The 26,860-nt window shown below is 39.1% G+C and overlaps 2 protein-coding genes across 4 annotated transcripts in view; one reads left to right on the forward strand and one right to left on the reverse strand.

Annotated features, from left to right (window-relative positions):
* Positions 1-18,249, reverse strand: part of LOC124169165 (UTP--glucose-1-phosphate uridylyltransferase) — a 38,021-nt gene extending 19,772 nt beyond the window's left edge. Inside the window, exon 1 of one of the 3 annotated variants that reach the window (XM_046547678.1) lies at positions 18,128-18,249. In XM_046547678.1, the coding sequence (XP_046403634.1) occupies positions 18,128-18,154 (27 nt within the window). In that variant the 5' untranslated portion in view covers positions 18,155-18,249. Of the gene's footprint in view, positions 1-911; positions 1,238-9,094; positions 9,122-18,127 lie in introns of those variants that run through there. The other 2 variants (XM_046547691.1, XM_046547684.1) reach the window with 2 other exon arrangements.
* Positions 18,250-20,646: 2,397 nt separating this feature from the next.
* LOC124169184 (microtubule-associated proteins 1A/1B light chain 3C-like) lies at positions 20,647-23,225 on the forward strand. Its single transcript, XM_046547703.1, has 5 exons — positions 20,647-20,854; positions 21,059-21,114; positions 21,948-22,054; positions 22,127-22,360; positions 22,973-23,225. Exons 1-4 carry the CDS (start codon positions 20,671-20,673, stop codon positions 22,284-22,286), a joined length of 507 nt encoding a protein of 168 aa, XP_046403659.1. The 5' UTR covers positions 20,647-20,670; the 3' UTR covers positions 22,287-22,360; positions 22,973-23,225.
* Positions 23,226-26,860: the final 3,635 nt, after the last annotated feature.

The raw sequence follows: 26,860 nt of genomic DNA on the forward strand, positions 1-26,860 counted from the left end.
TACCTATAATGAAGGACGTCCTCGATCACGGTGACTGCAAAAAATCAAATATTAAAACTTAAGCGTGACGCATTACGTCGGCGAATGATACTATGCGGTCACCTACGCACGCTTAGAGGTTACCCCATCATTTTCCAGAGGTCATTCGATATGAAAAAAAGTATTCTCTACCGACAAGGTCAAGGGTGAAAAGGCGTCCAGACATCACAAGAACTTGAAATTAGAGCCCGTCAAGAACACGGTCGCAACAAGAAAAGTGAGCATCGCACAAAATTACTTTCCCGCGAAAAGTATGCTTTTTACAAATGCCTTCCCGAGGCAGACCTCATTCATGCCACGGAAAACAAAGGTAAATATGATTACTTATGCTTTCATTACGAAGATAATTATAAAAATATAAGAAAAAGAGACAACTGAAAGCTGTTAAAGCACTTTAAAAAGCCAACACCCGAAACGATGCACTCTCGGTGTAAAAAGTGAAAACAACGTCGTCACTGAAAAACTTCAAGACAAAACGTTTCGTTAATGAGAGAGATGAATGCTAAAAAACATTAACGAATCAGCCACGACAACTTGAAAAGAGTAAAGCACCCAATAAAATATCATTTGTGATTATCAGTTGCATCCATTATTGCGATTGGATATCTTGAAGGAATGACAAAATCAGCAACTATTACGTAGGGCACTGCCGACAAATTAGCACTTAACACTCCTTTCAATTCACTGGAATTCATTTCTCAAGGTTCAAAAGTCAAGCAGCATTATGGGGAGATTTTGGTGAAAGAAAAAAAGGTCGGACTAGCGAAGCTTAACCCTCGATAAGGCACTATTTGAATAATCATTTTGCTTAAAGTCACTCTCGACCACACTGATCACTTAAGTCGCACTAGGGAAAAAGAAAAAAAACTTACCGCATCAAAAAGAGAAAGCATATCCAAAGCAGGAGGACACTATTCGATGGTCAACTGATGAGATCGAAGTAAGGAAATCCGTTGATGATTTTCGCATTCATAACTTAAAAAGAGTCCGTCTTCACCCTGCTACGACATCATATATATGCCGCTTTATCACTGCCTCACAGCGTTGCCGAATCTCTAAAGAAGTTCCACAGATACTGAGAAGTGCTGGATGAGAGGTGACTCGGAAAAATCTTCTGGGATTTTAAAGATGCACAAGAATTGGAAGGGGAAGAAGAACTATGTTCTCCGACTGTCATAATGTTTAGCCGAGGTGGCTGGGGTAACCAAAACAGACGAAATTTTCAAAACCTTGAATGACGTAACAAAGGTTTAGCATATCTGCTGAGAGGAATCAATTACCCACTGATGCACACTCGACTGAATCTCCATCAGATAAATTTCCAGCCGTAGCTTGCTCAATCACTGATATTTACAGGCGGTCTTGAGTATGTCACCACTGCGCCAAGATCAATGAAACTATCACGTTTACAAATAGGTCTAAATGAATAGAACCAATGGGCAGTGAATAGAAGAAGATCAGAAGATGCATCAGATGCACTACCACGCTTAGAAAGAAAACGATAAGGAAGACCAACCGGAAGAGCCGTCACCAAAAATGAGAACTTCGAAGATTAACTGTTCGATGAATGCGATAGTGAACAAACAAATATGATACGAAAGTTAAGATAGCATAAAGTTAAAGCATATGAACTAAGATAGCATTAAGGAAAATTAGAAAGAGAAAAACTAAAGCAATCACACAACAGTGATTATCATTTGATTATGGAACATATGCATAGAGAAAATTTTAATTTAACTAACATTCCTCAAGAATGGGAATAAATATAAGGCCATTAAATAAATAAGACCATGAGAACAATACTAAGGATGCAACAGGAATCTTGTCGACGTTCAAACTATATGTAGTTATAAAGAACTGCTATTTTCTTTTCTCCTTTAGGTGAACAAATAATGCAAAATTTAATCCGTTAATCTCCATACCAAAAAAAGCACGCATACAAGAGTACAAAACGGACTATTTTCAGCCCGATCAATTTTAGGAAAACAGCACGAATGGGAATAACATAATTTTGTACCTCACTAAACCACACAGAAAATATACACTTATCATTTCCCTGTTTACGAGTTCAGCAGTTTTTTTTATGGCTTCCGCGGATGCCAAAAGTCGAATGAGAGCAATCGACAAGTGCGCATTTGCATTTCTTTAATTCCAATCACCCCAAAAACAGCGCCATTGCCTTAAAATAGGAAGAGTTGAAAACCATTTACAATGGAATAACACTGACACCCATGCGCTGCACAGCAGTGACCTACCCAGGCGGGAATCGAACCCGCAACCATCGCTTCGGCAGACGAGGGCTGCCCCGCTGTTACCAAAGCCGGCACGAAGGCCGACATGAAGTTGTAAACCTCCAAGATGGTGATCAAAGTAAGGCACATTCTCCCGTACATTCATTTAAGCTGCTTTAATGAAAATACTTAGTGGTTTGCCATCAAAATTTTCAAAACTATCGTAAGAAAATGAAAAAGCAGGAGCAATTTCCACAACAGGTACCTGATGATGCTGAAAAGCGAAACCGGTCGTATTAATAAATGTAAAATTGTGGAAATTGCTCCTGCTTTTTCATTTTCATTATGTCACGTTTCCACTCCATCTCGCCTGAAACCTCAGACTACTATCGTAAGAGTTACCGGCAACTATATACCATCAGTAGAGCTCTGTTCCTGCCGCATTAGTAACTACGCATTAGGGGCGAACATGAATTACGACAAATTTAAAGACTACAACCCGGCGACAATTCTACCAAGTAATCGGCAGATTCACGAATTACCTTTGAGTAAAGTCTGTGCAAAATTGATACTTTTCCACGATCTGCAGCGGTATTTACCGAAATTCATCAATACCACCGAATATATATATCACAGAATGCAAGAAAGCAAAACCTGAGTGAAATACACAACCGAGCTAATCGTAATGCCCAAACAGTTTCGTGGAGACGAAATTGCCGACATGAGTGATTATATAATGATAAACAAAACTCAACATTACGAGTTCCCTAAGGCCATAGTGTCATGCCTCTTCTGGGTGAAAACGACCATGCACCAATCCTTTCATGCATATCGCTCTAGAAGCGTCACTGCACGCGAGCACACATCCCACTCATTAGGTCACCTATATATGCGGATTTAGGGGGCGCCCGTTCCCCTTCCCTATCCCTCCAGACTCTTAAAAAATAGACAAGGTTTTTCATACGGTTATCATTGCTTTCGTTTTGCTTAGTGTATTACGGAGCCTCAAAATGAGTGAGAGAAATTAAAAAATCTCAAATATGAGAAGACCATTTGCCTGTCAAAACCCCGTGCCCCCATCCCCCAGAAAAAATCCTGCACCCGCCCTTGGTCACTTAAAAAAGTTTCCATTTGACGATGTAAAATATGCAAGATGACGTTAAATAAAAATAAAGCACTCCCTTTTACGAGCAGTGAAAGAAGAGCACGCAAATCATGCATACGTGGGAGCAACCATGCGAAGAGTCGCGCACACATGCGAGCGTTGGAAGCTTCCCCGTCCGGCCCCATTAGCGATCCAGCAGCAGCGATCCTTCTAGCTTAGCGCACGCACGTCGAATGTAATGAAAAGCGAAGGGCGTCCATGCATTTCTATTTAGACATTCAGGAAGTATTCAAGGCTTTCTTTGAGGAAAGCTACATCTCACGCACGAGTTTTGATGCACAAACTAGGGCATTTCCCTTAGACTATTAAGCATTTCCTCATCCCCGGTCCGGAACTAAGGCTGGGCAGGGGGCACGTACCCTGGCGGCAGATTTAAAGGGACTGCAAAATTGTAAAAGTTTATTTAAAAAATTTATTGATTTTCACGAAATTATAATACCACAATGAATATTGTTTGTATCCCATTTCATTTGATTTTGTTGCACATGTTATCAACTTGATCACACATAATGCCGCATCATTTTTTTAATTATGAGAGATAACGCAAGAATTAACGTAACTCATGGGTCTGGGGTGAGTGTTTTACTGTCTACTATTGTTATGAATTAGTTGCCTGAGCGGGGTCGGGGGCGCGAAAACCGTGCATTCTATCATTAATATAAGTGCTTCTTAATGTAACTGTAAGGTATGTATTAATATGCATAATTTTATTACAATAGGAAAGTATTATTAACAAGGGGGAAGGCAAACTGATCTTTACCCCCCCCCCTCCCCACACAAAACTAGTTCCTAGTTCCGGCCCTGCCTCACCCCATTTGGAAAACCCATACCGAAATGCGCATCAAGTTACATGCCTAGTCTCCTTATTACTCCTCATCAAAATTGTAGGTTTAAGACAACGCCCTGAGGAATCGTTTCAAAAATTGACGAAGTCATACCATATGGTGATAGATGTAGGGGTACATCATTCAACAAAATTATTCGACAAATACTACCGAGTGATAGTTGTTTATTTATAGCAAAAATTAGGAAATATTTATCTTTACATTATTTCGAAATGCTTTTAAGGCTGTTGTGCATAAATGCTCGCCGATAAAATATCTGAAAATGGGAAGTTTCAACGACCCTCACAATCAAATAACGACTCTGCAACCAAATCCCACAATCAGTTGGCATGACACTCCTGTTTAAATCTTTGCTTATCTGGATGGCACTATACTATGCATCGCCTATATTTCCTGTACTTGCATTTGTAATGGCACAACAAATTTATATTTGGACGCGTAAAAATTTTATCTCCGTAACGTGAGAAGATATGCCACGTTCGGTAGAATGACTAGCTAAATTCTAAAGTCACGTGAAGCAGTTGTGAAAATTTACAGCGTTTTCAACATGTCATTATTTAAAGGAGATTTGACAGTCCCAGGACAGCACGGTGAAAGTAGAGTTGAGCTCCCCTCCCCCCATGTGCATTTCGAGGTTATAAAATTCACGCGTCATAAAAATGTCACACATTAGGATAAAACAATGAATTCGTAAATATAATACAACGCTATTATTTAAGGGTAGTTTCAAAAATCAAAGGGGGTAAAATCTAAAGATTAGGTCGAATTCGTCATTCCGAAGAGACCATGTACGATGAATGAAATGATATCAAGATTTCAAAAGATAAAAAAGCTTATCACCGCTTGAGTAAAATATTACGAGTCACTTTTGCGTGAAAATTCCAGAAAAGGCGTGATTCCATACAAAATAATCTACACAACAAGGATTGATACCGAATCTAGAAGGATAAAAAGAACCCGATGCCAAATAAGGAAGTACAAAATAAATACACAGGACGAAACGGCACAGAATATTTACGAAATAAAGGTTAACATGAATCATAAACGACAGTGATACATAGATATACCTACATTCACATGATCTTGGAGTAGAAGTTAATAATAAAATATGAAAAAGTCAACAAATGACAGGTAAATGGCAAAAAAACTAATAGCGCATCTGAAGAAATCAATGGTGGTGTAGGAAAAAGAAGACACGCTTGGTACAGTTCCACCAGCGAAGTGTTATTTTGTTGAGTAGATGTGTTTCGTCCCATTACACCATCAGCAGGACTTCTGATGATGCTGAGAGGAAATAAAACATGTCGAACAATGTAAATAATTTATTCAGAGGATTTAAGCGAAGTAATTATTCTTTTTCCGACTGGCATATGGGTGACACCGATAAGCGACCGACGAAATAGATATATTGCCGGTAATCTCTTGGGAGCAAGCGTAAAAAGGAAAAAGATAAAAGACTCATCGACACATATAGGATATAGAGAGCGAGATAACAGATCGTTACTTGCCAAATTAAGCGCGAGCACATCCATTACAGGAGAAACAAGGAATTATCGGAGACTCAACGGTAAACAGCCAAAAATGAGCTACGTCAAGCGTGATCTCAAGTGTGGTTTCACGATTTCCTCACTCGTTAACGAAAAGTTAACCACGACTAAATTTATCGTGAGAGTGTCCGTATTAATATTGATACAATTGGAAGGCTTGGAATCTCACACTAGGTATTATTTTCTGCTGCAAAGTTATTAAAGATTAAAATAATATTGGACATTTCAGTAAAGAGAAATAAATCCAATTTTTAATTAAATAATTTTCTATTAAAACAATAGAGTGAATTTCTAACTTTACCATATATGTAAATGAAGGATAAGAAAGTTTTCGACGCATTAACATCATTATTAAGTCGTTAGATCATTTTTGGTTTCATTAAAATGATCACGTTCTAAGACGCATATTTTTACGACGAAACCTTGTTATTTCCCAATATTAAACTTCAATGAAAATGCATCAATATTCACATAATATTGTTGAGCCTAAATAATAATATAACGCGCCCGTTTTTTTTCATTTTCCTCATTACACTATTTCTATTATTTTTTTTGAGCATTTTTCTGCTCTTTAGTCAGTAAGATAATTCACATTCATCGTCTCAGCCAAATTATTACACACTAAAATATTTTAACGGCTTTTATTTGGCAACCAGTAAAAATTGTGTATGAATCTAGAGTAAATAGTGAGTGAGTATCTCACTCATTCACATTTTCATTACAACTGTGAATTGTGTTTTTAACTCGCTCAGTCGAACTAATCAAATTAAAAGGAATGAGCCAAGTCATCCTGAGTTTAAGATCCATTCTCCGGCTATTCTCCTTTCCACTTCCGCATCCCCAATCCTCATTCCCTACTGAAAACGAACTGGTCATCTCCCAAGGATCCTATCGCGTGAAGTGGCACTCATTTCTCGTGCGTCTGGATGACTAAGATATTTCAAACCATACTGCGACGTAGTTTAAACGCAGCAACACGCTCCCGACGAACATTAACGTACCTACACGTTATAGCGTCCACATCCATTTCCCAAGGCGTGCATCAACAAACATCAACAACGTCTCTGCATTGGTGCGGATCGTTAAAAATGTGATCACAAAAACGTAATTCTCCAAATGTGACGATTTCACGTACAAATACGAAACGTTGAGTAGGCGGGGAAGCGCTGCTATGAAAGATCCAACCCTGAATCCTGGAAAAACGGATTTTTTTAGTCCTCATTTCCAAGGGACACGCTTACGCTTGATCACTCTCAGCCTGTCTGTATAGACGCTGTCGTAATCTTTTACGCAGATTCGCTTAAGTTCTAGCAGTGGCTGATACAGATGTGGGGGCGCCCCCCCTTGTGGGCCCGCTCTTATTGCCAAACATTGCAGAACCACAATTATAACTGTTTTATATCATGAGATAGCATTTTCTTTTTTACGTGTTTAATAAATTCAACTAAAATTTTCTTAAACTCTGCACGTGACTTGATTATTTTTTATTAGGATAAAAGTAAAAGTAACTCAAGATATCTTTTGGGCCCCCCATCGAGTTTTTTCTGTATTCGATACTGAGTTCTAGGGCTGAAAGGAAAGGCAAATGTACTTAGAGATGGAAGGATCGCTTCCGTCCTTAATCTCAAACTCAAGAAAATATTCCAATTTCCATGGAAAATATCCGTGACTACCAGTCAGCTAATCCTGAGCCCAAACTGAAAATGAGCTCAATGACTGAAAATATTGATCTTTGATGCTCTCGTTGAGGTGGAGTATTTCATTGGACTGTCCGTAACCTGGAACCATTGTTAATCGAGTGGGTTATGTTAATTCAGAAAACAATTAATATCGTATTCGATCCCACACATCTCCACCATTTCGTCCATTTTTCGCGCACGTATGAAGCCGAATAAACTTGACAGGATTCAATATTAAATTTCACTATAAATAATTTATTTAGATACAATACAGTAGCGCTCTGAGAATGAAAGACAAAGCTACTTGCTATTCGCTATAAAAATAGCAACCCATGAGAGAAACGGGAGATACATACCCTAAAGGATTCGTTCAGAAGGTAGAGGAATGACATCCCACCCCAGCGTCATGGATTACAGACCAGGCTGTGACGATGATTTTCAAGGAAAATCCAGTATCATCTTGCAAAAACAAGATTTTGTCCGTCACAAAAAAGTTGTCCGTAAGCAGCTTCAAGTTAAAAGCAAACTAATTACTTTCCCAGTTTTTCAAAATCCTTCCAATAAATAGTCCTAATGTCCTCGGCCGTAGGTCATCTTTCCACTATAAACAAACCCCGTAAGACAAGCGAAATCGACATAGCTATGGTGCCTAGTAGCCAAAAATAATTTAGAAGTCATTATCAATAATTATTATTTTTTCTACAATAATTAATCACCATTTTCACTCAATTTTACGATCAAAAAAATAATTCCTACACGTGGGCATCCAATAAATATGATTCAATTCAAAACAAAATAAATTACGAATCCACATAGAAAGGAAATAATTCAAAATGGCAAATAACCATTAAGGGAAGGATATAAACCGATGATAGATAAATGTGTGACATCATTGCCGAAGAGACGACAGCCAAGGTCATAACAATTCAATTCTGATGCTATTCGGAGAATAATAGCTCAATAGCTTGTACTCGCAAAATCACCGACTCCGAGATAACAGCTATAGGAATGACAACTATGGTTGTTGATATCACGCCAAGAGGATTTCAAAACCTTCGTAATCAAGGAAACCTATTACCGTTTACTCACGCAGAGGGAGACATCGCGCCAGTTGATGATAGCATGCGACGGTGAACGCCTACGATCTTACAATACGGAAATCTGGCTTCAACTAACGTTGTGATAGGCTAATTAGTTTTGGCGTTCAAGCGGATGCTGGAAAAATAACTAGTGTAGAGGTTAATTGCTTCAAATGACCTTCTCGAAAGCAAAAAAAAATAACGAGCTTAAAGAGGAAGCATTGCTCCTGCTCACCACTATCATTACGAATTATTTCTTCACGACATCAGCTATCACCTTGAAATTTTCAAGGCATAGAGAGCAGACCTTTAACAACAATCGACCGCATCTCAGAAATGAAACTATTAACTCGCGGATTGAGGTCTGAATTTCATATTTGAGAAATAGTTCAATATTTACAAGCCAACGTAAAAAAAAGAAACACGAAAGGAATGTGAAAAATACGACCGATCAAACGGGAGTCACATCCCTTTTAAGAAGAAAATATCATTTATAAGTTCAGACTTACGTCTTCCAGCATAATGGTCGCGATGGATTCACGCGGTTCCCGCCACAGAGCCAGCACGCGACTGTCCAGCGTGCGAGGAAAACAGGCCAGAGGTAAACCTGTCACCTTGAGGGCACGTACAAATATGAAAGCGCGTCATTCAATACACAGATTCGCCCGTCTGCCAATGACCAGCGGGTTTTTCTTCTTTTTACTATCGCTGAAGTGAACCGTAACCATGGCGTTACGTTGAAGTCGCAAGCATTCGACGGAAGATAAGAATGCCCAAATAGACGTATGCGTATTGCCGCGTAAAAAAATCAAAAATAGAAAACCTTACCTACGAGTGTCCATTATATTGAAATGGGATCCAGAAGAAGCAAAATAATTGAGAAATAAACCAAATCGTACTAGACTGAAGTCTTGTTTTTTATAATAGAAGCATTGGTTTTTAAGAAGGCGCCTCGATTATTTAATAAAATTTCTGAAACTATGCCGGTCTAAAAAAACTGTGTAGAAGGCAGAGTAACTTGAATGGGGGCGAAAATATTTCATTCCACTCACTAATGTAGGAGATATTTTATGTCATACCCGCAGATGTGAGTATGAAACGGCTGAAATATATTGTAAACAGCCAATTGCCATACTTTAGTTTTTTGTGAGAGAAATACGAGGAATGGGACAGAAATTAACAACAAATAAGAGAGAAATTATTTTATATTCCCGACCCAAGGCTGAGTTTTTACCCATACCCACCGCCTAATGCGACCCGTGACACAATGATGACCTCTATATCGTACTTGATGCTAAAAAAATTTGCAAAGCATGTTTCTAAGCAAATTACCGCGTCACTCCACATCAGCGTATGACGCTGAAAAAATAAAAGTGAAATCCAAAACTCATTTTACTGTAGGACAACAGATAGTATTATCTGCCTTAATGAAATTGGCTGTAAAGCTGCGAACGTTGGTCTAACAACAATATTTTAGCATTGGGACAATAGCACCTACTGACGTTTATATGAACAACTTTGATAAGAGAACTCTACCTCATGACGATGACCAGAGATCTCCAGGTAAAAATAATATGAATTTTCAATGGACAGGAGGTTAAGTCCCGGGAACAATTACTAATTTTAAAGAACTAGTTTGACCCTGGAGTCACTCTGACAAATGAGCATTTGTTTTCCTCTTCGTCACCTATCCTCAATGCAGTTCCTTCCCTCTCCCATACTCATTTTCCTAATCCTCCTACAGCCATTGCGCCACCCAACAATGCCAGGATTAAACAATCCCTAGCACCCCTGACATCACCTAAGAATCCCTTCCACCGTTCACCATTTCTTCCATTCCTCCACCCATTACTGTGAACATGTATTTCAGACAGTTGCCCAACCCTGTGAGCGTCTGATGATGACGATGAATCGTTGACACCTGCGGTGTGTATCAATGGCACACTGTGGATTTATAAAAGTTATTATTTACGGTTAAATCTGCGCTGTACCCTGATTGGCCATATACTAGGATATTGGTTAATGTGGGCAATCTATTTCACAGTTTTTACTGAATTTCAGACAGTAGCAAAGGTTAAAAGAAATAACACCTCACCAATATATGACCACGAGCGGAATACACAAGAAAACCAACGAAATATAATGGCAGATGAAGAAGAATAGAAAAAACATGCACTTCGAGTACACAAATACTTGGAAATATCGTGCACGTCAAGGCCACAGCCAGAGGGGATTAAGGGGTTCAAACACCCCCGCAACTGCGATAAGAGATAAACTCGTATTTAGAGTGACAGTCTTAAGTATTTCCCCGCCAAATGATCCCACGTACCATCTTCAAATGAACCCTATACATAATTGTGCCCCTCAAATGGCGCAAGTTGCGTCAGTGAAAACATTGGGGATTGGGATGTGCCATTCTGATTGGCACCCCATTGCCCTTGAATATACCATAGGAATATACATAATGCTATCAAAGCACAAATATTATTGTCCTCATATTATTGTCAAATCCACTGCTCGGAAAGCCGGCAAAAACACTACTATGAAGAGCGTTTCGCTTGAAACCGCCACTTAAATACATAAACAAAGAACCTTGAAACTCCGAAGCGAACCGATGGAATCGTGTACAAACAAAAAAATGAGTAAATATATGTCTGAGTCAATGGTGACGAGGAATCAATAACTTGAAAAATGATTGTATTCACATATGTGCCAGCAACGGAAAACTAAATTATTCCTCTAACGAACTTCCGTCTTCTAATCGACTCCTTTTAGTTAAGGTCAAACTGTAATCCCAAAGTACACCGATGCTTAGGATACAGAATAAGCACGAGAAAGCCAAGTTTAGAAAAAATTGGTCGTGGAACCTGGGTCTTTTATCCACGAATCCTGTGAAGGGTAGATGGACTTCACCCAATAGTAATAAAAACCACGCGACTCAATGGAACGCGAGTAAATAAAAAAAAGAACTGCGACCTATTTGAATACTGAGGTAAAGTAAACCTTTTTAATCACCTGAAACATATAGATAGTTTGATTTGTCGAAAGGTACACTGAAATAATGGAAAATACTGAAGTGATATTTTTCACGGAAAAAGATAATAAAGGTTCCCAATCAGGGAATGTTAGGTTGCATTCCGTCGATTTCAAAAATCGATACTAAAAATCGGCAGAATATGAGGGGAAAACTTTACTCATTGTCAGATACGTAACTGTCAGGAGGTTCAAACAAGAGTAAAACGGGAATCACACGCTCATCTTTTGCATCCCTTTCAAGCGAAGGCATCAGTGATCGCTCCAATGACGTTGTAAATGACCGTTTCACGAAATCATTTTCCGCGATGGTCCCTAGGATAGATATCCCATCCCTTTTTCACTCACTCAGCACGTCCCTTTTTCCGTCACTGAAATCATCACTGGCACCGTCTTTAAGCCAATCCGATGCATAAAGTTACACACGGATTTCAATGGAACGACAGTTCGAAAATCTACGGAAGGAGCGATGAAAAAAGGGACGGCGGAATGACCGTGTGGTTCAAAAAATAATGGGTGGAGCAAACCCTTTTATGGCCCCTGAAAAGCTATCGCTCTGAGGGACAGAAAAATGATCGAGTGATTCAGGCGTAAGTACATTTACATAATACCCTGGGAGCCACCTCTATTGTGTTTGTCAGGGGGTAGTATTTACGTTGGAAAAACTTCTTCGTGAGAGGCAACCCACAATTCAATTTTTGACAAAATATCTAAAATGTAGAAGCAAAAGAGAGTAAAACATTGAGGATATTCTAATGATGCCACGCATCATTTCTCCATTAGCAATAATAAATATTAACCAGGAAAATTCAAGCAATTTTCAAATAATGGAATAGCTGCTTCTCACGAGCGGCAAAAAATTTCTTCTATACTTTATGCAACGGTAACAGATAAATAATGATAATAACTTGATTCAGTACACCCACTTAGTAAAGCGGATATCACTCCACTGCAGGTAACTTCCGTTTGACAACAGCTTAAATTCCGGAGATGAATCGCAGGACCTAAACGTCTTTTCGCTACATCAGCAGCAATGGAATGGACACCGGGACTGAAAAAATGCACTCACAACTCACTTGTCAGTAATAGGGCAATAGAAAATATGAGGCTATTAATTCAACTATGTTTAAAATTGAATCCAAGACAACACTATAGCATAACCTCCACCCAACCCAAGATATTTTCGCCCTAATGGATTTAAGACACAGTGAAATCTGCAGGGTACGAAATCGTACATATGTAAACACGGCAATTTCAGAAATATTCCAGTGCTTTCTACGATTCTTCAGGTAAATAGACGCCAAGCAAACGTGACTGCAGTGTACAATGAGCATTTTTAACCTCGCTATCGCTTTTCCCTTCATTTGTAGCGTATCGTCCGCCGACTTCGAAGTTTGAACGCTCGTATAACTTGCATTCTGACAGGAGAAAAGATGGTATTAGGAACGAAATTAGAATTTCTCCAAAAGTCAGAATCCCAAATCTTGAGATGATGTATCATTTTTCTTTCTTTAGGAACATTAAAAACAACTCTCCGACGGACACATAGGAGGAGTGTGGTATCCTCGATAGAATCTCGCGCGATATTCTCCACGTTACGTTGCTGCGTCGGATAGTCGCGAGTGCTGAAGGATTGGACGCAAAACATAGTATCAGCGTAAGATTATCGTCATAAAGTCATCCATATTCTGGGACATCGATGAAAATCATATTAAAATTCGTGACGATAATAATTGGTAGATGATAAATCGTCGGCAACTCAAGCTGCGCCCGAGTATGTTACCGAAATAGATCAAGAGGGATGAGGAATCACGCGGCAAAGCATAAGTAATATCACATCGTGTTTGCGACCCCTCTTTGTCCCTACGCCCCACAGGAAGGGCGGCCCGCCAAGGAAAGTGTAGCTGGCTTCCAAGAAGCGGTATGAAGCATCATGCGAAGGGGTGACGAAACGACGCGACGGCGGCCAGCATTGCTGGCTTGCGACGGCACCGAAGATATCGAGGGCGAAATAAACCCGGGGGGTGGATTACGTGTTTCTTTGAGATTTTCGAATGGCCGTCAGCCAGATTGGAGCGGAGGGCGCGAATACCCTCCACCCGACAAAAAATGGTCAACATTTTGTTAAATAATGCAAGTCTTGCCGTTGAAGCAGTTCTTTTCCGCAGGAAATTTATAATTAATTTAGATAATACGATAGAATCTAACTTCTTCCCTGCTTTTCTTCGGAATTAGCTGGTTTTGATGGTATCTCTTGAAATACTGACACCGGCAAAGTACTACTAGTAGTATAAAATTTTCCTGCTGTTTACAAAATTCATGCTACATTGAAATGACTGCGAATCCCATACAGAATCAAGCACCACAAAATTTGAAAGCATTCAACGTCGACAATAAACTCTATCAAGTACCCTAAATTTGAGCTGTTGCATGTTCACTTGAAAGTTAACCTGAAAAAATGCAAAACAAAGAAACAAAAGAGAAAAAGGAAGACCATTCAAACGTATCTGAGTAAAGAGAATATAATACAGTCAGTCATGGAAACAAAATTATTGATTGCTACAGTGGCATGAACATTTCAAGTTTAAGAAAGTAGTTTGGGAGGGAACATTTTTAATAATGTTAATAGATTCAGCTAATTATTCCGGATATACAAATGGCATATTAGAAACATAAATAATGCATTACATAATTCAAACTAAACCTGACCGGTTTTGACACTGTCACTACATAATGAGGAGTAAATCTACAGGTTTAAGAGCTACCGTGCACTGACTTGAAGAAATGATAGGATAACTTTTGGCACTCGAAAGAAAATCTATTCCCCAGGGCCGTACTCTTTGGATGGGCAAAGTGGGGGGGTAGGAAGTTACAAGGTTGACAAGGGGGGTAATACACGAAAGCAAGCTAAAACACTATGAGATTAAACAAACGCGCAGCTCACTGACGCACCTCGCGGATTTGCTCCAAGGAACAAATGTCTACATAGGACACACGCACAGGTTTGTGAAGCTCTCGCTTACGACAGTGACCCACTCACACACAAGAAATAGAAAAGCAAGAGCTTCACAAACCTGTGTATGTGCTTGTGTCCTACGCGGACATTTTTTCCTTGGAGCAAATCTGCGAGGTGTGTGAGTGAGAGCTTGTTTTTCTTATTTATAATTTAGTCTATTTCTTGTGTGTGAGTGGGTCACTGTCGTAAGCGAGAGCTTCACAAACCTGCGTGAGTGAATGCGTGTGTCCTATGTGGACATTTGTTCCTTGGAGCAAATCCGCAAGGTGCGTGAGTGAGCTGCGCGTTTGTTTAATCTTATAGTGCTTTAGCTTGTCTCTGTGTATTACCCCCCTTGTCAACCTTGTAACTTCTCACCCCCCACTTCGCCCACCAAAGAGTACGGCCCTGGGGAATTAATTTTCTTCCAACTGTTCAACGGCCATCGCTTGTTCAATCGCTTATAACTTTTGGCACAGTTGACATGAAGCAATAAAGGAAATAGACAAACAATCAGCTAAGTTAAAGGATGAGACTTGACCAAGCATCAGTATTCTAGAGGGCCCAAGATTCTCCTTGCCAAACCTAGAATGCTCTAAACCATCCAAGGAGCTATGTGAATACATAGTCGAATTTTTATCAGCATGTTGCCAAAGGTAAAATATTCTTGCTTAAAAATGAAGCAACTTACACAAATTGTATTAAAAACATTACAAACAGCCAATCAGGATTTCATGTCATCATCTTATGAGTTCAACTGTCTGATAAAAGAGGATAAATCTTCCCCCTAGCATCTGATCAGAATAAGAATCCAAATTTAGAATAGTCAAGGGTGAACTTCAATGGGTCATCTAATTCAGTTACTTAGACTTCCATTCCAAAGGGTACAATCAGCAGACCTCAGTGTCCCAGACATTTGATCTTCAAAGTACATATCTGACATTATGAGACGAAACTTGGAATAATTTCTTCATTTTCAACATAAAAAACTTAGTAAATTTCACATATATAAAATCTGGTCAGATGATGTCACACTACGGCGACACCGGTCGTCCAAATTATGTGTGAAATTTACATTTGTACCTCTCAAGAATGAAATAGTATTCGGCAGAAGACAAAGCACACTTATGAACTCTAATTGTGCCAACTTAGTCCGGTATCCTCAAAAATCCATGGTGCAATGACAACTAGGGCACGATCCAAATCTATATGGGAGTAAGCGAGGGAAAAACCATGTTGCCCAATGTTTTACTTTGACTCACAATCAGATGGACAGAACCAGATAAAGGATCTCCCTCCTTGCTGCTCACTCGGGGACCCTAACATAAATTATGGCTAGGTACATTTCCAGAGGAATTTAAAAACAAAATTAGGTAATATATCAACAAGTCTAAAGGATCTTAGAAAAAAGATTGATATACAGTCAAGGCCAGTGGCCTAAAAAGGAATATTCTTTGAGGGGGGATGGGATGGCCTTGTGTGACAACCCCCTCCGCAGACAAATGGGGGTCCGGGAAAATTTTTGAAAAATGATACGCTTTGATGTAGATTTTACATCATTTTGGCGCTAAAAATTTAACTTTAATGAGATGCAGGTATTAAAATTCAAAATTAGACAATAGTTTTACATAACTTTTTTTTTCTCTGAGGCTTTAGGGGGGATCTATCCCTTCATACTCCCCCCCCCCTTGTTATGCCACTGATCCCAGAAGTATTTACCTAGTTGGTAATGTGTAATTACAAGCGATAATTTGTGTGCTCTCAAAGAAACAGGATGCAAAGAGTACTTGATATGTAAAAACAAACTTGATAGGTAACCTACCCAATGGTGATCATTTTCCACCACATTAAAGTGACATGCATCGTGTAACAAGTTATTTCATAAAACTTAAGATTTTATAACAAATGGATTGCCAAGCTAATTATGTTTCTAAAATGACTCAATTGCAAATATAACTACTTCGTATTTAGGTATATTAAAGATAAATGCAGCTGTACTACAACAGAAACATATGAAGAGAATGGAAGGTGACAATTTCTCACAATGTTCGAATCGTGAAAAAAATCGAAAAACAGAGAGGATGAACACTATGCCCTCTCACAAGCTTATCTCAATTTTCTACAATACCTCAACCTCCACTAACTGAGAAAGGTTCCCACTTCCCATTGAAGAAGCACAAACTCAATATGTGCATTAAATTGTGTGAAGGTTAGAGAGCTTGCGAGAACCATGGATGGAAAAGAAATATCTCAAAGAACAGCACACATTTGCCAAATGAAAGGGACAACTCATTAATTCCTTTAACCCCCAAACAGCTAAATTTGGTGGAGTGAATTTCATTATTGACCTTGAATGGACCTTGATTATTTCCTTGGTGGAATCTACCTCAATTAAAAACATTTTTCAGTAAATTACTTCATTTTATGTCTCGAAAGGTGACTAATCATAATTTTGGTGAGGCGGAAAGGTGAAATACAAGAGCACCATGGAATATAAAAGGTTGATGTACATACACAAGGTCTCATGCTACACCCTACGAATAAGTTTACAATGGAAAAGCAATACTAAATCCATTAATGTAAATTCTCACTGACAGTTTATAATACTATAGGATTTAGAAAAGCTATAAATAAATTGGTTTCAATGCCCATGTTACGGTACGGGGTATGATTCCAAGTCAGGCAATGTCATCATTGGGAATAGAAGCAGTTAGAGGAAATTTTACGCCATATCTAGTCAACAAAGGGATGACAACGTTTTACTGACGGATGTGAGGGTACAGAATTCCTCGCGAAGAATGTACCGACCTGAATATGGAATGCAAAACTTCCAACATAAGTGTTCGCACATTCGTGGGCCTCGCACACATATCACATATAAATTCCATTCATGCCCTTTAGATTAACTTAATTGCTGCATGGTGTACCAAGAATGCTAGACGCGACCGATTTTTTAACCAAGAAACCCGTTGTACCTTGGAAAACAATGAATATATGCGAGAGCAAACGTTCACTCTAGAACGAAGACAACAGAATTAATCATTCACAATTAAGTCCATGATAGCACAATGAAGATAATATTCGGAACCTCCTGTAGACAATAATATGTTTTCAGATACATTGAGACAGAACTCGATCCCTTTCTCACATTCACGATCATATAGATTTTAAAAATTTAAAAGTATGAAATGCACATGAAAACATACAGCAGCTTTCAAGCAAATGCAACAAGCGTACACTAAAGAGGCATTCAGTTAGTCTTGTTCTATGACATTATCGTCCATAAATAATAAAAGTAATTAGGGGAAAACATAAGTGACCTATTACAAATGGAGATTATAAATCAAATTTCAATTATCACACATTCCATTCCATAGAAATAAAACGATTCGCCAACAGCCTTTTTCTCCTATTTGTTGTGATGAGAATGTATCGATAGAAAGCCACATCCAACCACTTCAACTACTCGTCAACTATCTAATTCCGTAAATTTACTACCGATGATAAGACTCACCGGCTTTTTTTCTTCAACTTGCAACATTTCCACACAATATTTATGAATATTCCGGCAACGCCTGACCTTTGGACATATGAAACGTCCTTCACGAATCTCCTCCGCTCTAGTTGTTGATTTTTCAGACACTCGTGGCAGCACGAGCGGACACAGAAACAGCGCTAACCGTGCTCATGCTAACTTTGAGAACTACCCACTCCGACCTCCGTCCGATCAAATGGGTACCGGGAATTATGGATCAACTTTAAGCTATTCGCAGGCGGCTACGAATATTGGAGTTTTTGGGCAATCCACGTTCATGCACCCAAAAGTAATAAAAATATATCCCACTTCTCCTGAAGTTATGTTTTTATTGAAGGATTACAAAAAATAATGAATACCAGTGGTATTAAAAAAAATATTTTTTTTCTACTTCCCATGCAAAAAGAATGAGCTGCGAGTACATGGTAACAGAGAAAAATCAATCGATAAGCAGTATATATAAAATTTAATAAATCTATTCGGGGGTTAATATTAGTTGCTATGCTTCAGATATTGGTATAAAAGCTATAAATATATATTTCGTATAGACGTTTCTGACTGTATCTAATAAAATAGGATAGTTTCCTTCATCAAAGAAAACGAAAGGCATTGATTGCGATTCCTTACCCACCAATAGTGTATTCATAATAAACAAATTATTTTGTTTTAGAAATCCCAGTTTAGACGAATAGCAATGGTCAATTTTAACCGCATTTGAAAAAGTCCAGATTGGCGACCATGCGATATGCCACAACACGTGACGTCGCAGGGACCTAGTTTCTATACGAGTAGTCAGGAGTTTTACATTGCCTGAGATTACCAATGCATGCATGAGGCACAGAGCTCAGGGAAACATCTCTTAATAAGCACCCATTCAAATTGCCTAAGTTCGGAAAGTATCCTTCGTTTGATAGGGTATTAATAATCCTTATTTAAGCCAAGCGCTACCTGATAGCATGGTACTCTGCTACCTGCTAGCATCCTGCATCGCATCAGCGCTCAGAGCCTCGCCCCAAGGTCACCTCAGACGGCGACAGCGGGAACCAGAATGGCGTCACACGGGCTTTCCCCAGCATTCATACTTAGCCGTCGTGTTATCGCGCGCTAGAAAATTTTCACTTTTCATTTAACCGCGAAAAAAGAAATATCGCCTTATAAAATCCAAAAGCGTGAAATACGTATTCCAGGAGTAATAATATTTCGATTTATGCAATAAAAAAATAATAGGAAACCACCCTATTGACAAAAGGCACTCTGTAGATAAAAGCGACAAAGCTCGACAAATTACATTTCCATCTCATTAACAAAATCCATTTCAATACCAATGCGGTGGATGAGCGGGCTGACATATTTTATATTGAAACTCACAGGTAATCAATTTTTGTAATTTTATTTAGTTTAAACATTCAATAAATTTAAGCCATAAAAATCAACCTGGAAAGCATTGAAGTCAAACACAAACCTATTTTTCATACTTGTCATTGCCATTAAAAGTCTATTGAGATTTTCAGGGGCATTTTCATGCTATATGTTTGTAAAAATATGCGGTCAAGTCCTAATTATGATCAACTCCGGACTTGAGCGATTAATTAATTAACATTCCACAGTCAAAATAGATAAAGTGGTACAGCATGAAAATATAATTAGTTTATGTCAACAACTGTGGAAGAGCATCTAAATAAAATTTTGCAAACCGCTTCGAAATTTTAGACAGAAAGCCGCAAGAGAAAAATTATCTGATGCCAAAAATTAATTAAATTTCGAATTAAATCCAAATAAATATGTAAAACACGATATTTATGTATAAGTATGAGAATGCAGTTTGAACTATAGTAGTTAAAATCCTCTAGGAATTGGCGAGATGCAATATAAAATACAGCCGCATGGAACAAAACCGGATGCATAAGGAAAAGAAATTTATGAGGAAAAGAAATTATTAAAAGGAAAAGATATTATTTATATTTTATAGAAGAAAAAAGTTGAATGACGAGACTTCATCGTTTGAAAAGGCTTTTTTGAGACGTAGGATATAGGGGCGAGTAAATTCAGAAGGAAGGAATAGAATGGGTGGTGAAGAATTAACGTGGTAATGGGTGCGGAAGTGTAGATAACTACGTATTAAAAGGGAAGTTACCGTCGGAGTTGAAAAACAGAAGAATAGCAGCTCGAAGGAAATAACATTCCTGTAGATACAGATATGCATCAGATGATACAGCCACGGGTCGTAAAGTAGAACACGTACTGGACATTCATTGATGAATACTTGACAGATATAGGTATAAATGGACAAGCGCAGACAACGCTCGAAGAAAAATAAACGAATTAATTAGCAAGCAATACAATCTACAGTAATATAACCCGATCAAAAAACAATTTTGATAAATGGAATTGAGTGAAACGCACAGAAATCAGGTTTCTCTTGGCGCTCCTCTCCCTTGTAACCAGTGGCCAATGAAAACGCGGAACGTCATTGTTTGACGAACGGTGAGTACGGAAGGGCGATAGGATAAGAACGCGATTTCATGTGGCCTAGTGAACGTCGGCGATTTGTCATTTCTTGGAGCTCTCCCGTGAATGCCAAATTGGGTGCTTTTATTTGTGTTCGTAATCACTCTAAAACAATGCCTAACATGGAATCTCATACTAATGGGAAATGCCAAAACGGTAAAAATAACTACAGGCCGTATAAAATGAGGAAATCATTCGGTGAGTACACAGTGCCTTTTGACAGTATCAAATCAGCCGGACGTTAAACAATGCGAAAATTTATAACTACCCGCACTGCGCACCAAAGTCGACGGGTTATTGACGTATTTATGCTGTGATATGAGTATTTACCGATGAATTTGTAGGAGTAAAAATTTGTCTTAACATTATTTACTTACTTATCCGGCATTCTTCTCCATTCAGCTACGCGTAAGGAGGAAGTGAGTGCCATAAGGAAAAAATTTCCAACCAAAGTCCCCGTAAGTACTTTATATAGCATCTTCAAAAGATATTGTCGTAGTAGTAAAGTAATTCATACTTCAGCACTCTCCTCCGGCGAGAATTTCATCAGGGTGCGTGCACTAAATGGTAGAAATCGTAGGAATTAAACGAGCTGTTGTTACTATTGCGCAAGTGATTAATGTCTTCTAATTCCTTAATTCGTGTTTCTCTCTCCCTTATCTAAGGCGAGTGCCAATTAGTTTTGCCATACCCCTTCAAGTCTCAAATCAGAAGCGCGATTTCTTGTTGATACTTTTGAAAAAAATTCTTTATCTTTACAGATGAACATACGCATCTTACGAATAGCACCCTCATATTTAAACTCGCTCACCCTTAAACCCCCCAGTGGAAAAGAATTCTATGACTGGCATAAGTGACCACAACCAAACATATCCTGGACATATGTTTGATTACAGGAGAAAAGATGAATTTCTGTAATATTTTCATGCATTATTGCATTCTAGCTTGTCAAGAAAGTGATATTCATTTCCCTAGAATGAAGATATTTCATGATTTTTTAATGGTGTTAAGTTGTGCCACATACCCATGGCTTAAGTCACGCACTGTCTGAATTTGAAGTCTTAGTGACAACTTTGGTCATTCTCAGTGGTAGCTAAGAAAAGTCAGATGGAAAAACTTAGCAGTCCATTTTTACAAGAAAGAAAATATGATATTGTGCAACAATTAATACTTTTTCAGCCTGACTTCATAGTAAATATAAAAGACTTGATAGAAATTCCTCATATAGTGCAAATTGGATTTATCCAGCAGTATTAGTATATTGGCTATTTTAATGCTTGGTTCTCCACAGGTAATTGTAGAGAGATATGAAAGGGAAACAAGCCTTCCTTTGCTTGACAGAACAAAATTCCTTGTACCTAAAGAAATTACAATGTCACAGTTTGTATCAATAATCAGGTAATTATTCCTATAATTATTTATCATTTGATTTCATCATGAATGCTTACTAATTCATTCTTTTTTTTACAGGAACAGAAGTGAAATTAAAAGCAATCAAGCATTTTATCTTTTAATAAATAATAAAAGCATAACATCTATGTCCAAGACTATTGCGCAGATATACAGTGCATACAAAGAGGAAGATGGCTTTCTCTACATCACATATGCTTCACAAGAAGCTTTTGGATGAACATTCACATGGAACCAATGCTCTTCACATAATCCATTCTTCATTAGGAGTTTATGGATGAACTCATTTGATAGGTAGGTAATTGATTTTGCAAGTTAAATAGCATGTTGTAAATGATTGCAGCTAGATAATTCATGTGCAATGGCATGAAGGTTCCCAGTTGAGAATTTGCTCAGTAAAACGATAAACTTACTCCGCTTTCTGTCTTGGATATGAAGGTGTATCATTCTTACTTCCAAGATAAGATCTATTATGGTATTAAAAAGTAAATGACCACATTCCAAATCCGATTATAGTAAAGCTTTCTAAGGAGCCTCTCTGTTTTTCTCCAGGATGAGGTATTGTATGTAAGAAAGTGTTGTTACAACTTCTAACCTTTATCCAATTAGGTGTGCTGTGAAAGCACTAGCCAGTTAGATCAGAAAAGTCAGCCTCCATTCCTGGGCATAATATTTTAATTGACACAATTGGTTAAATGACTTGGAAGAAGTAAGTTTTACCTCATCCCATTTCAGTAAAGCATATTCTTTGGTGCTGTGATGTTGTGACCAAAAAAATCTAATTTTATAAGAGCTTCACATGGCATGCCAGCTGTCATGGTTAGAGGATTGAATTAGCTTGTGTTCTTGGCAATTAAATGATTTTTTACTGGTGCCTTGTGATCAATATGCTAATTTTCTTTCCAGATGTGAGACAGTATACTAACATGCCTCGTAGTCCATTGAGAAAAAGAAGACCCGGGATTGCCAGGACTGATCAGTATCTTTGTTCTTGCATTTTTCAACCATTGATTTTAACTATGTAACGAAAATAGTGAAATGATTTTAACTGCCAGTGATGGGGAATAAATTGTAATTTCTATGATAGGAGTATTGTTATGTCTTCAGTTTCAGGATTTTATAATTAATTTTTTAAAATAAAAATGATTTCATGACATAATGGTGTTGCTTATTCTTTGATATGAAGTCTCACTAAGGAAAAGGTCGTGTATGGATGGAAAGGCAAGCAGAATTCCTATTTGCAATACTGTTTTTTCATCTCTGAGATATTCCGTAACAACAAGTGTAGTGATCCGGAAATGGAAAATTTTCATTTCCAAAAGCATACACAAATATGTTGTGTGACATCTTAGAATAGCCAGCAATGTCAAACTTTGGCTCGGGATTTGTACCTTTCACTTTCAAGAACATATAAACCTTCCCTTTCCCTTCTTGGTCAAAAACATCCTTGTTTCACTTTTCCCATATAATGGCACAGTGGAGGTGCTATACCAGTCACTTAGTCGACTAGTCTCCAGTCAACACCGGTCAGTCACAATGTAGCCGTCAGTTGGAGTCAAAGTGCAGGCATTAAAGCCCATGCTACCAAAGCACCTCACTATCCACCATACCATTGCCAGCAGCTCCTCTCCTTCCTGAGACATTGGTAATATCTGAAATTTTGGCTACTCTAGAGAGACAAATTCATTACTTGATATTCATTCATTGACTTTATTTGCAATTGGGATTTTAACCCTTTTTCCCCAAATGCCGCACATTTTACGGCAAGAATTTTCTTCGCAAACATACAAAAGCTGCATCGGTGCAGTGCTAGGTGGAGGAAAGTGACCACCGTGGACACAATAGACCCAGCTTAATGGGGACCCAGGCCCTTCCTCAGACGCTCAGATCAACCCTTTCCCATCCCCTCCATGCAGTCGCACAGTGTTTTTTCCAAAGAAAAAAAAATATTTGTGCTTACCATATGAATCTAAAGTAAGGAACAAATTTTTATTTTTTGCTTATTATTGAGGCGCGGCCTGCCAACCTTGTGGTGGTCCAAGTTTACATGCCCACTAGCAATCATAGGGAGGGAGAAGTAGATGAGGTGTATGAACAGCTCGAGGAAATAATTAGAGACACACCGGGTAAGAAAAATCTGGTAGTGATGGGGGACTGGAACGCTTCAGTCGGGGAAGTTAGGGATGGAAACGAAATAGGAGAATTTGGATTAGGAATTCGAAACGACAGGGGCGAGAAAGTAGCAGAATTTTGCAAGAGAAACAAGTTATGTATCACAAACACGTGGTTCAAACATTATAAAGGGCAAAGGTACACGTGGAAAAGTCCAGGGGATGTAGGCAGATATCAAATAGACTACATTATGGTAAGACAGAGGTTTAGGAATAGTGTGAAAAACTCGCGCAGCTTCCCAGCAGCAGATGCGGATTCAGACCACACTTTAGTACTTATGAAATGCAATGTAAGATTCAAAAGGCTCATGAAAGGCAGGAGGGTGAGGAAATGGAATGTAGAAGCACTGAAGGGGAGTATGAGGAGAGAATATCGGGAACTAGTGGACATCAGTGTACGGGAGATTGAAGGTACGAAGTCTGTTGAGGAAAGATGGGATAATATTAAAACTGGAATAGCTAATGTGGCGGAGAAGTCAATTGGCTACGTTGACAGCAGAAGGATAAAGAAGCCTTGGGTTACGGAGGCGATGGTAAAAGAGATGGAGGAGAGAAGGAAGTGGAAGAGCGTGGACACAGAGGAGGGAAAAAGAATGTATAGAGAGCTAAATAATCGATTACGTCGTGAAACTAAGAGGGCAAGGGAGGCTTGGTGGAAAGTACAGTGTGAGGAAATGGAAAAGTTCCAGAAGGTTGGAGAAGTAGGCGCGTTGTACGCCGAAGTTAAGTCGCTATCGGGCGGCAAAAGAGGACAAGCCATGTTTAAAATTAAGGCTAAAGATGGGAGAGTGCTAACCGAGCGAGAAGAGGTACAGAGTAGATGGAAGGAATACGTGGAGGATCTGTATGACGGAAGAAACAGGCCGGAGAGATTGAGTTTAGAGGATGAAAGTGCAGTGGAGGAGGACAATCTTGGGCCGGGGATATTAGATTCGGAAATAGAGAGAGCACTTCGTGATATGAAGGCTAGGAAAGCAGTAGGAGTTGACAATATCCCGTGTGAGCTTCTGAAGAATCTAGGGAAGGATAGTAAGAAAAGGTTTTTTGAACTAGTTCGCAGCATCTATGAGGGGGGGTGTTGGCCGGAAGATTTCGTGAAGACGGTTTTAATTCCGCTTCCGAAATAGAAGAAAGCTGTGGAATGCGGAGATTATAGAACTATCAGCCTAATATCGCATGCGGCGAAGGTGGTACTGAGGATATTGAACAGACGAATGGAGGCAAGGGCAAACGAGTATTTGGGCGAAGATCAATTTGGTTTCAGAAAAGGGAAATCAACTCGTGATGCAATAGCAGTAATGAGGTCCCTCGTCGAGAGGAACTTAGAATATGACCAAGACGTATATGCCTGTTTCGAGGACTTTGAGAAAGCATTTGATAGGGTGAACTGGGTTAAGCTGATGGATATTCTCAAGAGAATAGGTGTAGATTGGAGGGATAGATGACTGATTCGTAATCTTTATATGGCCCAGACTGCGCAAGTGAGGGTAGCGGGCGAGGGATCTGGGTGGGCAAGCATTGGGCGAGGTGTAAGGCAAGGCTGTCCTCTATCGCCGCTGATTTTTAACGTATACGCTGAGGAGATGGTAAGAGAAGCGTGGGACGAGTTGGAAGCTGGAATGAAAGTGGGAGGAATGATGTTGAAATCGGTAAGGTTCGCGGATGATCAGGCGCTGATTAGCCAGTCAGCGAGGGGATTACAGGCTCTAGTGGATGCGTTATACGAGCGGTGCGAGGAGTATGGGATGAGGATTAATCACAAGAAGACTAAGGTAATGCGGTTTTGTAAAGTATCGCGAGCGAGGAATGTGAGACTCAAGATCAAAGTAGGTGGGGAAAAACTTGAACAGGTAGAGCAGTTTAACTATTTGGGCAGCACATTAGAGGAAAACGGACACAGTAGCAAAGACATCAGGAAGCGAATTGCACTAGCAAAGGAGGCGTTCATGAACAGGAAGGAGCTTCTTAGAGGATCGTTATGTAAGAGTTTAAAGAAAAGGTTAGTGAAGAGTTTGATTTGGAGTGTAGCTCTCTATGGTGCCGAAACATGGACACTGAGGAAAGAAGATGAGAGAAGATTGGAGGCATTCGAGATGTGGGTATGGAGAAGAATGGAGAGGGTAAAATGGACGGAGAGGAAAAGGAACGACGAAGTGCTGGATATGGTGGGTGAGGAGAGGCAGCTTTTGGATGAGATACGGAGGAGACAGAAGGTATGGATGGAGGGAGTACTCAGCGGGGAGGGGATGTTGAAAAAGGTGTTAGAGGGTAGAATGTTAGGGAAACGAGGGAGGGGAAGGAAAAGAGTAGGATTTTTTGATAGATTGAAGGGGAGTAGGCCTTATAGTGAATTGAAGAAGGCGGTAATGGAAGGAAAGGAAGGCTCCTAGATCACTTCTTTAGTACTCCATGCAAACCTACCTTAATCGGTAGAATACTTAATAATAATAATATGGAAATTTTAAATTTAGTTCTAGTATTAATATCAACAGAGTTCCGTTCAGTTTCAAATCAGTCGATACTGAAAGGGGAAGAACCCACATCTATATGTTTGACTTGACTTTAGTATGGGTCGGGGACATTACACCAGCACTGAATGAGGGAACTTAGCAAGCAAAAACAG

The sequence above is a fragment of the Ischnura elegans genome, chromosome 1, assembly GCF_921293095.1.
Source record: "Ischnura elegans chromosome 1, ioIscEleg1.1, whole genome shotgun sequence".
Classification (NCBI taxonomy): domain Eukaryota; kingdom Metazoa; phylum Arthropoda; class Insecta; order Odonata; family Coenagrionidae; genus Ischnura; species Ischnura elegans.